Raw genomic sequence first — 13,439 nt, 5'->3', positions numbered from 1 at the left:
TTTAAAGCAGAAAAAACTTGGCGTGTAAAAATAGGTTCCTGATACTGAGTCGAGCTGGCGGGAGACCTGCAGCCTGGTGCATCTTAGGTTCAGATGCGGGGTGGGGTAAACACTTTGTCCACCTGCTGAGAGCCACATTCGTGTCTGGGTAACCTTCCAGGAGTCGCGTGCCAGGGGTGGGTGGGGCCAGAGGCAAAAGTAGGTGGAGCAAGGAATGCAATTATTAGCTCTGTACAGCAGGCTAGTTCCTATGCCAGGCATAGGCAAACTCGGCCCTCCAGATGTTTTGGGACTACAACTCCCATCATCCCTGACCACTTGTCCTGTTAGCTAGGGATGATGGGAGTTGTAGTCCCAAAATATCTGGAGGGCTGAGTTTGCCTATGCCTGACCTATGCCCACCCACTCCTCTCTAGCCTCCCACCAGACAAGCAAGAGGCATAGTTAGAGTTGGAAAACACATCCCAGCCAGGGGAGAACATTCAAGGAGGGTGTGAGAGATGGGAGGGTGAGGGGTGTGGCTTGGAGAGGGTCTCAAGGGCCTGACAGAGAGGCCTGAAGGGCCACATTTGATCTCCAGGCCTGAAGTGCCCCATCCCTGGTTTGGCTGGCAGGTGGAAAGAAGATTAAGGGAGACACAATAGTGGTCTTCAAATATCTGAAGAGCTGCCGTGTAGAAGATGGAGCAGAGCAAATGTTGTCCCCATCTTCAAAAAGGGGGGGAAAGGAAGACCCAGGTAACTACAGAGTTTGACATTGATACCAGGGAAGGTCCTTGAGCAGATAATTCAACAGTTGGTCTGTGAGCATTTAGAAAAGGATGCTGTGATTACTGAGACCCAGCATGGGTTTCTCAAAAATTAGTCATGCCAGACCAATCTGATTTCTTTTTTTGATGGAATTACAAACTTGGTGGATCAGGGAAATGCTGTGGACATAGTGTATCTTGATTTCAGTAAGGCCTTTGACAAAGTCCCCCATGATGTTCTCGTAAGGAAATGTGAGTTGAATGAGGTAACTGTTAGGTGGATTTGTAGCTGGTTGACTGACTGAACCCAAAGAGTACTCATTAATGCTTCCTCATCATCCTGTAAAAAAGTGGCAAGTGAGGTACCGCAGGGTTCTGTCCAGGGCCCGTTGTTGTTCAACGTCTTTATAAATGACCTGGATGAAGGAATTGAGAGGATGCTCATCAAATATGCAGATGCCACCAAACTATTCTATTATTGGGTACGCTTACTCCAGAAGGCAGGACTTAGGACCATTGAATGGAGATTACGTTAAATGGTGGGTTGCATTAATAAATACACAGTGTTTTACCTAATGTACACATTTCTGCAAGGCATTTTCCCTTAATATAATGCGTTTCATTTCAAAGAAGTGCAAATTTCAAAGGATGGCTGTGTCTCAGTTCACATATTGCTTCAGAAAGGGGCGAATTAAGTAGGTTTCCCTTTCAACACAAACCAATTCCTCCCACATCCCAAACCAAAGTTAGCCAAGTTATGTCAGCGCTTCAGATAGATAATCCCACAATTGCTTCTCTCACTCCCCGACTGTAAAACTGCAGTAGTAACAACAGCAGCAGCATTAATAACAATACATTAAATAACAATCTGTTTGCTTCCTTTTCACAGCCCCCCAAAATGGCTGCCAGAGGAGTTTGCCTCACTCTGTCTAATGGCAGAGCCGGCTGTGTGAATTTCATTTATCAGTTCACCAAAAATGTATTTTTCAACCGCCCTTTGTTAACAGCACACCCCATCCATCCAAAAGGGAGAGCCAACCCACCGCAGCATCTGAAATGGAGACTCGATGGGACTCTATCGTCGGCCGCCGCACTATCCGTGGCGAGATGTGAGTGGAAGGGCCTGTGGCGTAAGGACCAAAGCCTGCGGCATCCGAAGAAGCCAAGTAGTTCCCCGCGGGCTTTTCCTGAAGGGAGTATTTCCGGCCAGAGAGGATGGGTCTTGCTGGAGCCCTCTTTGGGGCAAGCAACTCGTGAGCACCATCTAGTTCTTCGGATGTTCCCGAATCAACATCAACCCCGTTCCTTTGGTTGTTGGCAGCCATCTTGGAGAACCCAACGTCATTCTCTGCGATGGTTCCTTGACCGTTTTGGTCGGCAGCGTCGGGGCCGACGGCAACGTGAATCGCCGCGACTCTCTCGGCGAGCTCCGTCTGGGTGTCTTTGCAACAGACGTCGGGGATTTGGACTGCTGTCTCGGCTGCAGAATCCCCCATCCTCAATTCGTAGCTTTCCGCGTTCTTAGATGACAACAATGGAGGGTGCTGGAGCGGTGTGGCTCATGGGAAGCATCTGAGGTGGAGATCCTGCTGCATGGACACCTGGAAAGTATCACAAAAAGTCATCGTCAAGCCTGCGTAGTTGTAACTAAGTAAGATCATAAGAAGAGCTTGCAGGATCAGGCCAGTGACCCATCCAGTCCAACACCCTGTTCTCACAGGGGCCAAGCAGATGCCTGTGGGAAACCAGCAAGCAGGATTCGAACACAAGAGCCCTCTCCTATGCTGTGGTTTCCAGCCACTGTGAATGTCATCAGACCCCAAGGACAGCATCCTGACACTAACAAATAAAGAAAATTGTTTTTAAAAGTATATGTGATTACGCTGCAATAGGAATAATCATTGCGAATACAGCAACCAATATCTGTATATTTTCTGTTTGCATGTTTAAATTTAATGGTATTTTTCCTCATTATGTCCTTATTTCTTACATGTCGCTGAATTAAAAATAGTTTTTAAAAACAAATAATAAATTCACGTCTTCATATTTCTTCATCAGTTTAAGATTTTTAAAAAAGTCCTTGGGAAAGTTCATCGGCATGAATTTCTTCAATGTATAGATATTAATGCTGTTTAACATGCACATTTTTGCAAAGCAGTTTCCCCTAATATAATGCTTTTCTGAATGCTATTTTCAATATGTGTTGTGTATATTTGTGTTCTTATATTGTAAACCACCCTGTGATCGTTGATGAAGGGTAGTATAATAAGAATAAGAATATGCATTTTTATGTACATTTCACTCACATATAGGTATTTTTAAAAAACATATTACTGGACTGGAAAACTGCGGTGCAAAATTCAGCAAAGTGTGTATTTCTAAAGATGGCTGTATTGGTTCGTAGACTATTTTGGAAACTGCAAATTTCATAGATTTGCCTTTAAGTGGGTGGATTCGCCTTTAAATGTGAGCTGAATCATATTTCTCTCCCATCCCTACACCCAATCAAGCATGTTCCCTGGACAGTTCACATGCTGAAAAACCCTAAAACACAGTCAAAAACAGAAACCAGAGCAGCTTGGATGCCAGCATGACACTAGATCAAAACCATTGGAAACCTATCAACTGCGCAATGATATGCAAGCAAATGACAAGAACGCAGGGCAAGGCATGGAAAGGTCGCGGTGTGACAACAGCAAAGAACTGTTTGATCAGCGTTGCAAACCACGGACTGTCTGAATCCCAAACAGGCCTCTTATTGCAAAGGATTCACACACAACCAGCACCCTCCCCTGTTTCATCATTTCCTCCATTCCTTCCGCTTTGATTTAGAAATAGTGCGGCCACTTCATTCCGACACGAAAAGCAGAAGCGTCCTTGCACCATGTCTGCCAAAACGCTTCCCCTTCTTTCTTCTAAGGCTGCATCCATGCCGCACAGTGGTACCTCTGGATGCGAACGCAACCCGCATCTGCGCGTCGCAATCTGCCACTTCTGCGCATGCGCTTGATGTCATTTTGAGCATCTGCGCATGCATGAGCGGCGAAACCCGGAAGTAACACACTACGTTACTTCCGGGTCGCCGCGGAGCACAACCCGAAAATATTCACCCCGAAGCTACTTCAACCTGAGGTATGACTGTACATTTAAAGAGCTATGAGTCGCGGCATCCCCCAAAGGATTCTGGGAGCTGTAGTTTGTTAAGGGTGCTGAGGGTTGCCAGGAGACCCCCATTCCCCTCACAGAGCTACAGTTTCCAGAGTGACTTAACAGTTGATCCCTCTTCCCAGGGAACTCTGGGAATTGTGGCTTTGCGAAGGCAACAGGTCCACTGTAAGAATTCTCAAACGTCAGTTCCCAGGATTCTTTGAGGGAAGCCATGAATGTTTGAAGTGGCCTAAGGCTGGGGTGGAAGACCCTCAAGCCAAGGGCCTTTGGCCACTGTCCCCCACTAGTCCAGCTCTGAATTTTGCTACATATTTTTCCCTGGATGGGATGAGTGATGCCTCTTGGGGTCCGCAGGGTCTCAAGTTGGGAACCACTGAAATAGAGGGTGCCTTCACAGGGAAGACCTCTGGCCACCCCCCATCTTTCACCTAACTCAGGGAAGCTGGCAGTGTGTCACAATATGGACTGAAGGGGAGAAGGACTCTTGCTAAAACTTCCTCCTCCTTTTTCCTGAGGTGAACAGGGCCAATGCAAATTTTCCCTGTCCGGAGATGCTATCAGCCAACGGAGGGGGAAGCACATAGCCTTTTGTTTACTGTTGGAATATTGTAACAATAATAATAATAATAATAATAATAATAATAATAATAATAATAATAGACAAGGGGCAAAGGAAGAAGATGCAAATTAAGGATACCCATGCAGAACCAGTTAGGAGAGAATAGCAGTTGGTTCTAGCCAACTCCTTCAGGAAGGCGCATCAAGACCAACCCTACCAAATGTGCCTTGTTTACTACCACTCATTTTTTTAAAAAATAAAAACCATTTCAATAAAATGACAACAAATAAAATGATACCCAAACCACAGAGACAGCGCAGCGTAGTGGTTAGGGTCTTGGGCACAACAAACATTTTGGGACAATGTCGCTACTGCCCGCCTTCTCCGCCTTTATCTTTCAGTTCTTGCACGATTCCCCCTTGAAAACAGAAGGAAAGAACTGTATGCCAGGATACCGCCCCAAATTTCCCTTTACTCCCACCATTTTTCAGCTCCCAGAATCCTTTGAGGGAAAGCATGACCGTTTAACGTGGCATGAAAGTGCTTTAAGCGTACAGTATGAATGTGGCCGCAATCTCAAAAGAGTTTGTTTTTGCTGGAACAATATCCTCTAATTCTAGTTGTGTAAGAGGGCAGCAAAGGAATGGCAGGGGATGGCAGGGTATTTTGCTGGTTTTTGTAAGACATCCCCCCTCTCCAACCCTAACAATATGTTTCCTTGCTCAAGGGGAAGGAACTGTCTGCTGATGTTTGGGCACCTGGCCAAAAGGAAATGAAATTGTTTCAAATAAAACTCATGTTCCCCTTGGAGATCCCCGGTCATAACTGTCCGCAATTCATCTCCCTCCCTGCAGAGCATCTGCTGAAAAGAACCCCAGCGTGGCAGTAAAATCTGCCCCATGCTATTTCAGGAAAAGGCAGTTAGTTTATTGCCATTTTCCTTTGCAGTGCTGAGCAGCTGCCTTTTTAAAAGCATAAGCGACACACAACTGCTGCTCGATGGCAAAATGAAAGATCTGCATGCAACAGAGGTTAAGGATGGAGGGGAAAGTTGGTTCAGTTTGTGTTTCGATGCCAGCCTTCCGCATTCCCACTTCCTGAAGCAAGACCCAGAAACCAAATACAGCCCTCCGAATCTTGCACTTCTCTGAATTTCAGGAGGTGGTTCTTAAAACAAAAATAAACAAAAACTAGTAGTAGGGGAAAGTGTGCATAAATATGCATTTTAGGGAAATCTGTTAGGCAGAGTTCAAGGCGCTCATCGAGAGCCAGTGTGGTGTAGTGGTTAAGAGCGGTAGTCACGTAATCTGGGGAACCGGGTTCGAGTCTCTGCTCCTCCACATGCAGCTGCTGGGTGACCTTGGGCCAGTCACACTTCTCTGAAGTCTCTCAGCCCCACTCACCTCACAGAGTGTTTGTTGTGGGGGAGGAAGGGAAAGGAGAATGTTAGCCGCTTTGAGACTCCTTAAAGGGAGTGAAAGGCGGGATATCAAATCCAAACTCTTCTTCATCTTAGTGTTCGAAGTCCGAAAAGACCCCCAAATACTTGAAAGGCAGCCACCTTCCCCACAGACCCTCCCGGGTGTTAAGATCAGCAGAGGGGGCCTTCTTGGTAGTTCCACCTCTCTCAGAAGTTCAGGGGGGCTGGCCCAGGAGAGGGCCTTCTCTGTGGCAGCCCCTAAGATATATTATTTATTATTATTATTATTATTATTATTATTATTATTATTATTATTATTACCCCACCCATCTGGTTGGGCTTCCCCACTCTGGGTGGCTTCCAACAAAATATTTTAAAATACAGTAATGCATCAAACATTAAAAGCTTCCCTAAACAGGGATTAGAGAGTTGGCACCCTGTTCTTCTTGCTAAACCAGGTATCCAGCTCAGATAGTGCAGGCATGCTTTTCCTCTGAGAACGTGACTCTATTTCTATGCAAGCGTAGAGTTAACGCGAGTGAATGCCCCTATATAAGCCTGGGGACTCCACCTAAACATTACAACAGTGCAGTTATTGAAGAAATCCGCAACGCCAACCTAATTTGATTGAGGATGGACCACTGGCACCAAAACCACGGTTCACCTCAGGCTAAAAAAAAGCTGGGTGCATCTTGCAACGTATTTGCTTCCCCTCAGGTCTCTGGGAAAGGCATGCAAAATGGAGATCTTGGCTTTGATTGCAGGGGCGTAGCAGAAGGAGTAACGTTATGTGGCAACCTTATCTAGGCTCTGCTGGCCGGCATTTCCTCTAGCTGGGTTGAATCCCTCTCCCTTGCATTATTTATGGCAAGCTTAGGGGCAGATCAAAGGAGTACTGATCCGAAAGGCATCATAGCAGGAAGAGAGGAGCCGCCATAAAAGGAATACCTTTGCCATCTTCCCAGGACATCAAGGAATTTGTTTCTCTCATCAGAAATCTCTCAGTGATATAGCTAAACCCCTTGCCCTGACCTACGATGGGAGAGAAAAAAATAGTTGTTGTTTGTTAATGGTAACCATTCATCTTTTTGAGTTCTGTCAGTACGCACATGAGAAAAGCCTGCTGGATCAGGCCAATGGCCCATCTAGTCCAGCAGCGGCCAGCCAGGTGCCTTTGGGAAACCTACAAGCAGGATTCAAACACAAGAGCCCTCTCCGCTCCTGCATTGCAGGAATCACAGCTAAAGAATCCCTGACAGATGTCTATCTACCGTATTTTTCGCTCCATAAGACGCACCTGACCATAAGACACACCTAGTTTTTAGAGGAGGAAAACAAGAAAAAATATATATTCTGAACGAAACAGTGGATGTATGATTTTTGTGGCTCATGCTGTGGCCACAGACATGATATGTGATTTGACGGTGAGTTTGGGGTAGCCCAATGCAAAAATCCTGAGAATCCATGTGGATCCGTGGTTTGTAACCACGTTTTTGCGCCACTGCGGCCCCACAAAACAGTGGATGCATGATTTGTTTGGTGCAGGCTGTAGCCATGGACATGCTATGTGATCTGATGGTGAATTTGGGGTGACCCAATGCAAAAATCCTGAGGATCCGTGTGCTTTTACCTCCCCCGTCCCAGGCAGCCTCCTTTATCGCTAGCATCCCTTATCTCCCTCCTGATCGCTTGCTGATCAGCTGCTCAGCGGCTTCCTTTCAACACCCCCTTCCTTCTTTCTTAAAAAAAAAGCACGATCTGCTTTTCGCCCAGGGGCAATTCGGCTCCAGGGACCACGCATTCGCTGCATAAGACGCAAAGACATTTCCCCTTACTTTTTAGGAGGAAAAAAGTGTGTCTTATGGAGCGAAAAATACGGTAAGTGCTATTGAATTCAACAGGGGGTGAGGACTGTAGCTCTGGTCACTCTCATTCTTTCATGCTACTTCCTGGGGCACAACTGTCGCTGGATCAGGACCTGGTGTGCAAGGTACCCTGCTTTCTCTATCATTTCTACAGCCCATATTAGTGGTGGCTGAATAGCTGAAGCAGACCAGCCTACTCTATCCATACAGCAAGGTTTGCATTTAAAAATCTGTTCCGAAGCACTCCAGGGCTCCGAAAGAACAATTTCATCCCAAAGTCAAGAGCGATCACAATAATCACTTGCTTTCTGCATTATTATAGCCAGTTCGGGAAGTTCAGAACAATGGGGGAGGGGAAGGAGACAGGAAGAAAGGAGAGGGAGCCCATGGATGTATTATACTTTATCTTCCAGCTTCTAATTACACAATGACACGTATTTGCATAATCAGACGCAATTACCCTAATTGCACATATAAGCAACAATCAGACAAAAATTACCCAAGGAGGGGGGGAAAGGCGGGCGGGAGGCCAATTTAAAACAACAAAATATGTTCAGGAAAAATGAAAGCTGCAACGCTAACCTCGTGGGGCCAAGAGGTCTGATTCACAAGACACCCAACACAACACCGGTTCTCTGCCACTAGTTAAGCCCGAGATCTGAAATGACACTAGTCCTCATGAAAATAGCACAATAGCTGCTGTTCACAACCCTGTGCCCAGAAGCCACTGGGATAAGGGGAGGGCTGGTGGAAAGTTAGGAGGCAAAACTAATTCAGCTACATGCAGTTTGTTTGTTTGTTTATAGAAGTAAAGGCAATTATTGTTTTGCCGGGGGGGGGGGCGTGCATCAGTGGGGCTCATGTAAAGCTTTCAGCTTCATTTTGTCCTTTGAGTGAAGTTTTTAGGTCACTTCTAATTTTGGCACTATGCGGGTATCAACTGGATGTTTGTCAGTTGGGAGTTTCCTGTATTTATATACTGCTATCTAATAAATAATAATAATAATAATAATATTTATACCCTGTCCATCTGGCTGGGTTTCCCCCACCATTCTCACATTTGTGGGAATCATAAAGAGTTTGCCAACATCTGTTTGTAAACCGCCTTGACACAGATGCAAAAGGCAATCAGTAAATTAATGATAATAATAATTCCAGCCAGCGCTTAATAGAGTGTGGGTGTGTGTGGGTGTGCTCATGGGTAACTGTTATTTGTAAATAGCGAAGTCAGAACACAGAGAATCCTTGATCTGTCTTGCAGCATTACCTGTGCCCCAGGGATGGGAATATGTGACAATTCTGATTTCCATCAGTTTCTCATTTTTCCATTCATACATTCAGTTCTCCACATTTCCACACCAGTTTGTGGATTATTATTATTCTCATTAAATCCTTGTGACGATTCGTAGGCATTTTACTGAGGATTTAGCATAATAAACACTTCTGCAATTTTTCTTAACGTACTGGATGATTTTGTGCTATTTTTGTAGTAGTATTTTAATGCATTTCCATGCACATCTCATCTTAATATATGCATTCTGGTGCACGTTACTGAACTGTAAATTCAGAGGAGTGTGATTTGTTGTTGCTGCTGCTGCTGTTGTTGTAAATAATTTTACTCCTTTTTATAGTATATACATCCAGAGAGACAGCAGTCCAAGAGCCAGTACAATCAAATCAGGGAGCATGGTCTCTACAATACTAGTGAACTTCCAAAAGAGAGAAACATCAAAACATTAAAGCAGTGTTGGCCAAACTTTGCCCTCCAGCTGTTTTGGGACTACAATTCCCATTATCCCTGACCACTGGTCCTGTTAGTTAGGGGTGATGGGAGTTGTAGTCCAAAAACAGCTGGAGGACCAAGTTTGGCCAACACTGCATTAAAGCAACCAGGGAGCAGAAAAACAAAAAACTGAGCACCAGTAATATATCTGCTATCCAGAAAAATAGGATTTGCAGGCAGAGGTCAAGTTTGAGAAAACTACAGAAGGAAAGACAGAGAAAAAAACTCAAACATGATACTAGCACTTCAGTTCATTGCCCCAGCCAGATCCATTTAAACACTGGAATGGCAACAGATCCATCTGTTGCATCCTTTATATAAGTAATGAAATCACACCATACCAAAGAGAATGTGCCTTTTTTACTTTGACCTTGGACAATTTTCAAGTAATTTTTTTCTAAAATAGCTTTCTCCCAGACTTTCGAATACCATGGTTTTATCCTCTTTATAAAGCGCTCTGAGGGCTTTTTCTGACAATCAAGCAGAGCGTATAACTTTTACGAGACAAATAAAATAAATCAATGTTTGAAGGTCTACCCCTCCAGAATCTGGCCCTTCCACCAGTATCGCCAGTTCCTTTTAGGACAGCAAATTTCTAAAGATGGCTGTGGTCCTGTTTGTGGTTTCCTCCCCCCCTGAAAATGCGAACGAGGCGGCTTCACGATGATACGTGAAGCGATTTTAATTTCTTCCCACTTCCACACTGCAGCTAGCTGGGGATCTTACAGGCCCCCCCAGGTGCTTCTGGAGGAACGAGAATATGATTCTCCCTCAGGTTATTAATGGTTCTAAAAACCCACCAGGAGTGGGAAGAAATTGGAGGGCAGAGAGAGAGAGAGAGAGAGAGAGGCGACAATGCAAGAAAGTTGACAGTGCTTGCTGCTGACAGAAGCCAGGCGCTTGAAGTACTTATGGACTCCTGGGTGATGGCGAAGTTGTCATTGCTATGGCAACAGATTGCTTACATTCATTCTTGGGGAGGATATAAAAAGAGAAGAAGATGAGTGACACAGGAAGAGAGAAGAGGTTTGGGGGGAAATGTAATGGCTTTGTGCCAGAGGGAATGATTCGATGATCCGAAGGACGCTAAAGGCATCGGAGAGGAAGAGGGTTTTTGTTAGCAGAGGCCCCACCACGCTAGGCGTCTTGTAGGCCATGGCAATGACGCATGGGTAGAGTACCTTTCGGGCAAAACCTCCTGACATTTTCGTCCCAAAAATTAGGGTGTCAGGAAGGGTGTGGTGCCTTCAGGTCCGGTGTTTGTCAGCAAGGTCACACACCAGAGTGCCTTCTGGTTTGGTGGTTTGGTGTGTTGGCTCACACCAGAGGGCCAGACCAAAAAAATGGGACCTTCTGGGATCAAAACAGAGCCTAGGATTGGCTTCTTTGATCCAGGGTGTCCTGCTTAAAATGGGACACTTGCGGGGTATGGTATACTCCATGCTCTGGGAATTTGCAGACAGGGATATTGCTATGTGAGGCTGCCCTTGAATACGACTCAGGAAAACCAACTGGTCCAAAATGTAGCAGCCAGATTACTGCCTGGGGTTCTGTTTAGATCTCACATAAATCCCATTTCAAAGCAGCCGAACTGGCTGCCAGTTTGTTTCTGGGCCCTCACGCTGGTGTTTAAAGCCCTAAAAGACTTCGGCCCCCCATAACTGAAAGCCAGCCTCCTTTCCTAGAGACTCTGTTGGTTGCTGAGATTGGTAGAGGGGGTCTTCTTGGTAGCTCAGAGTCTCGCAGGGGTGGCAGCCCAGAAGAGGTCCTTCTTTGTGGTGGCCCCTAAACTGTGGCCCAACCTCCCCAGAAAAGTGCATTGGGCACCTTCATTATACAGCTTCCAGAGGATGCTGAAGACGCACCTCTTTACCCTGGCTTCCGACACTTGAGGTGTATATTGGGGTGAAGGGCGGGTAATAGAAATAAATAAATAACAAAACACTGTCGCTCCCCCCAAAAGCGCTTTTTCCAGGGCGAGATTACGGTGCAAGATTACGGTGCCCAAAATGGCTGCCGTGCTCTCACGCAAATAAAAAAAGGGGGGATGGCCCAGTTTTCCTGGGACAGTTGAGGAGTTTGCCATTTTGCACAAAGAAAAGGATAGAGGATTAAAAAGCAGGAAGAGTTCTGCTGGATCAGGCACAGTTATAAAGAATGACTAAATCAAGATTTCCAGAAAGGATTCGTAACTATTTGCAGCTTTCTGTGTAGCCCCTCATAGCAAGTAGGAGGCAAACAGGAAAACAAACACCAGGCCCTATTAACTGCGTTTTACATTAACGATGTGCAGAAATTATTCAGCTCCATCTGGAGCCCATCAGCCCCTCCCTGGGCAAACGGAGGGTTTTTTTCCTTCAGGTGCGCAGTCAGCTTGTCAAAGCAACGCAAATTAGGCCTACAGAGCGAGCAGCAAAACATCTGGTCCCCACCAGCAAATTTTGCATATTTAACATTTTCTCCGCCATGTTCATTTCAGTTACACAACAGACGCAAGCTGTCCTGACCAGCACAGTTATCTCTCACTCGCTCTCTCGCCCTTAATCCCTCCAACCACAAAATAATTCAAGGGTGAGAAGCAAGAGATGACAGTGGAAGGAGACAGACGTATTACAGTCACCTGCTTATTGGGGAAGCAATCTAAACCCCGTGGTCAGCATAAGTAAGGCTGCAGCATCTGGGACTTTTCAGTTCTGAGAAAAGGCAAGTAAGAGGCAATATGACAGATGTTTATAACAATAGCATGGAATGGAGACAGTGGATGGAGAAAAGTTTTTCTCCCTCTCTCATAGCACCAGAACTTGTGGAACTCCAATGATAGTTGGAAGATTCAGGACAGATAAAAGAAAGGACATCTTCACGTAGTGCATATTTAATATGGCACTTATTCCGATAGAGGGTGGCGCTGTGCGTTAAACCACAGAGCCTAGGACTTGCCGATCAGAAGGTCAGCGGTTTGAATCCCCACGACGGGGTGAGCTCCCGTTGCTCGGTCCCTGCTCCTGCCAACCTAGCAGTTCAAAAGCACGTCAAATTGCAAGTAGATAAATAGGTACCACTCTGGTGGGAAGGTAAACGGCGTTTCCGTGCGCTGCTCTGGTTCGCCAGAAGCAGCTTAGTCATGCTGGCCACATGACCCGGAAGCTGTACGCCGGCTCCCTCAGCCAATAAAGCGAGATGAGCACCGCAATCCCAGAGTCGGCCACGACTGGACATAATGGTCAGGGGTCCCTTTACCTTTACCTATTCTGATAGAAAGCAGGGACGGCTACAAACTTGGAAAGGAGAAATACACAGAGGCTATTGCAGACGCTCCATAGGTAATTAAAAGCCCTAACCCTCCAAGTCTCCCTGTTTTCCAGAGACAGTCCCGGATTTAAAGAAGCTGTCCTGGTTTCTGATTTGATCCCAGAATGTCCCGCTTTTCCTTAGGATGTCCCTATTTTCATCAGAGAAATGTTGGAGGGTATGGAGTTATGCGACCCCCGAGCCAAGGAGGAAAGTAACTATACAACCTTCAGAACACATCTGAAGGCAGCCCTGTATAGGGAAGTTTTAAAATTGATTAATGTTTTATTATGTTTTTATATATGTTGGAAGCAGCACAGAATGGCTGGGGCAATCCAGTCAGAAGGGTGGGGTATAAATAATAATAAAACAACTATTGTTGTTGTTGTTGTTGTTGTTGTTGTTGTTGTTGAAAAGGAAGTCCCTATTTTAATCAGAGAAATGTTGGAGGACATTCTATTGATGGCTACTAGCTATGATGGCTAAACAATTTCCCCTAATATAACTCATTTTTGCATGTTATTTTTTGCTAATACAGTATATGCATTTTTGTGTACAATCCTTAGTTGGAGAACTCCACTGCAAAATTTGAAGAAATGCAAATTTCA

General features: G+C 45.5%; 1 protein-coding gene across 2 annotated transcripts in view; it reads right to left on the bottom strand.

Annotated features, from left to right (window-relative positions):
• The window catches only part of CAMKK1 (calcium/calmodulin dependent protein kinase kinase 1), a 79,826-nt gene that overhangs the window by 45,671 nt on the left and 20,716 nt on the right, over window positions 1-13,439 (bottom strand). For both annotated transcript variants that reach the window (XM_081843533.1, XM_081843534.1), the window contains exon 2: window positions 1,792-2,349. In XM_081843533.1, the coding sequence (XP_081699659.1) occupies window positions 1,792-2,244 (453 nt within the window). In that variant the 5' untranslated portion in view covers window positions 2,245-2,349. The remainder of the gene's footprint in view (window positions 1-1,791; window positions 2,350-13,439) is intronic.

This window comes from Podarcis erhardii (assembly GCF_964252035.2).
Source record: "Podarcis erhardii genome assembly, chromosome: 16".
In the NCBI taxonomy this organism is placed as follows: Eukaryota; Metazoa; Chordata; class Lepidosauria; order Squamata; family Lacertidae; genus Podarcis; species Podarcis erhardii.
Note: the sequence above shows the minus strand (reverse complement) of the source record. Positions and strands in the feature narration are given on the sequence as shown.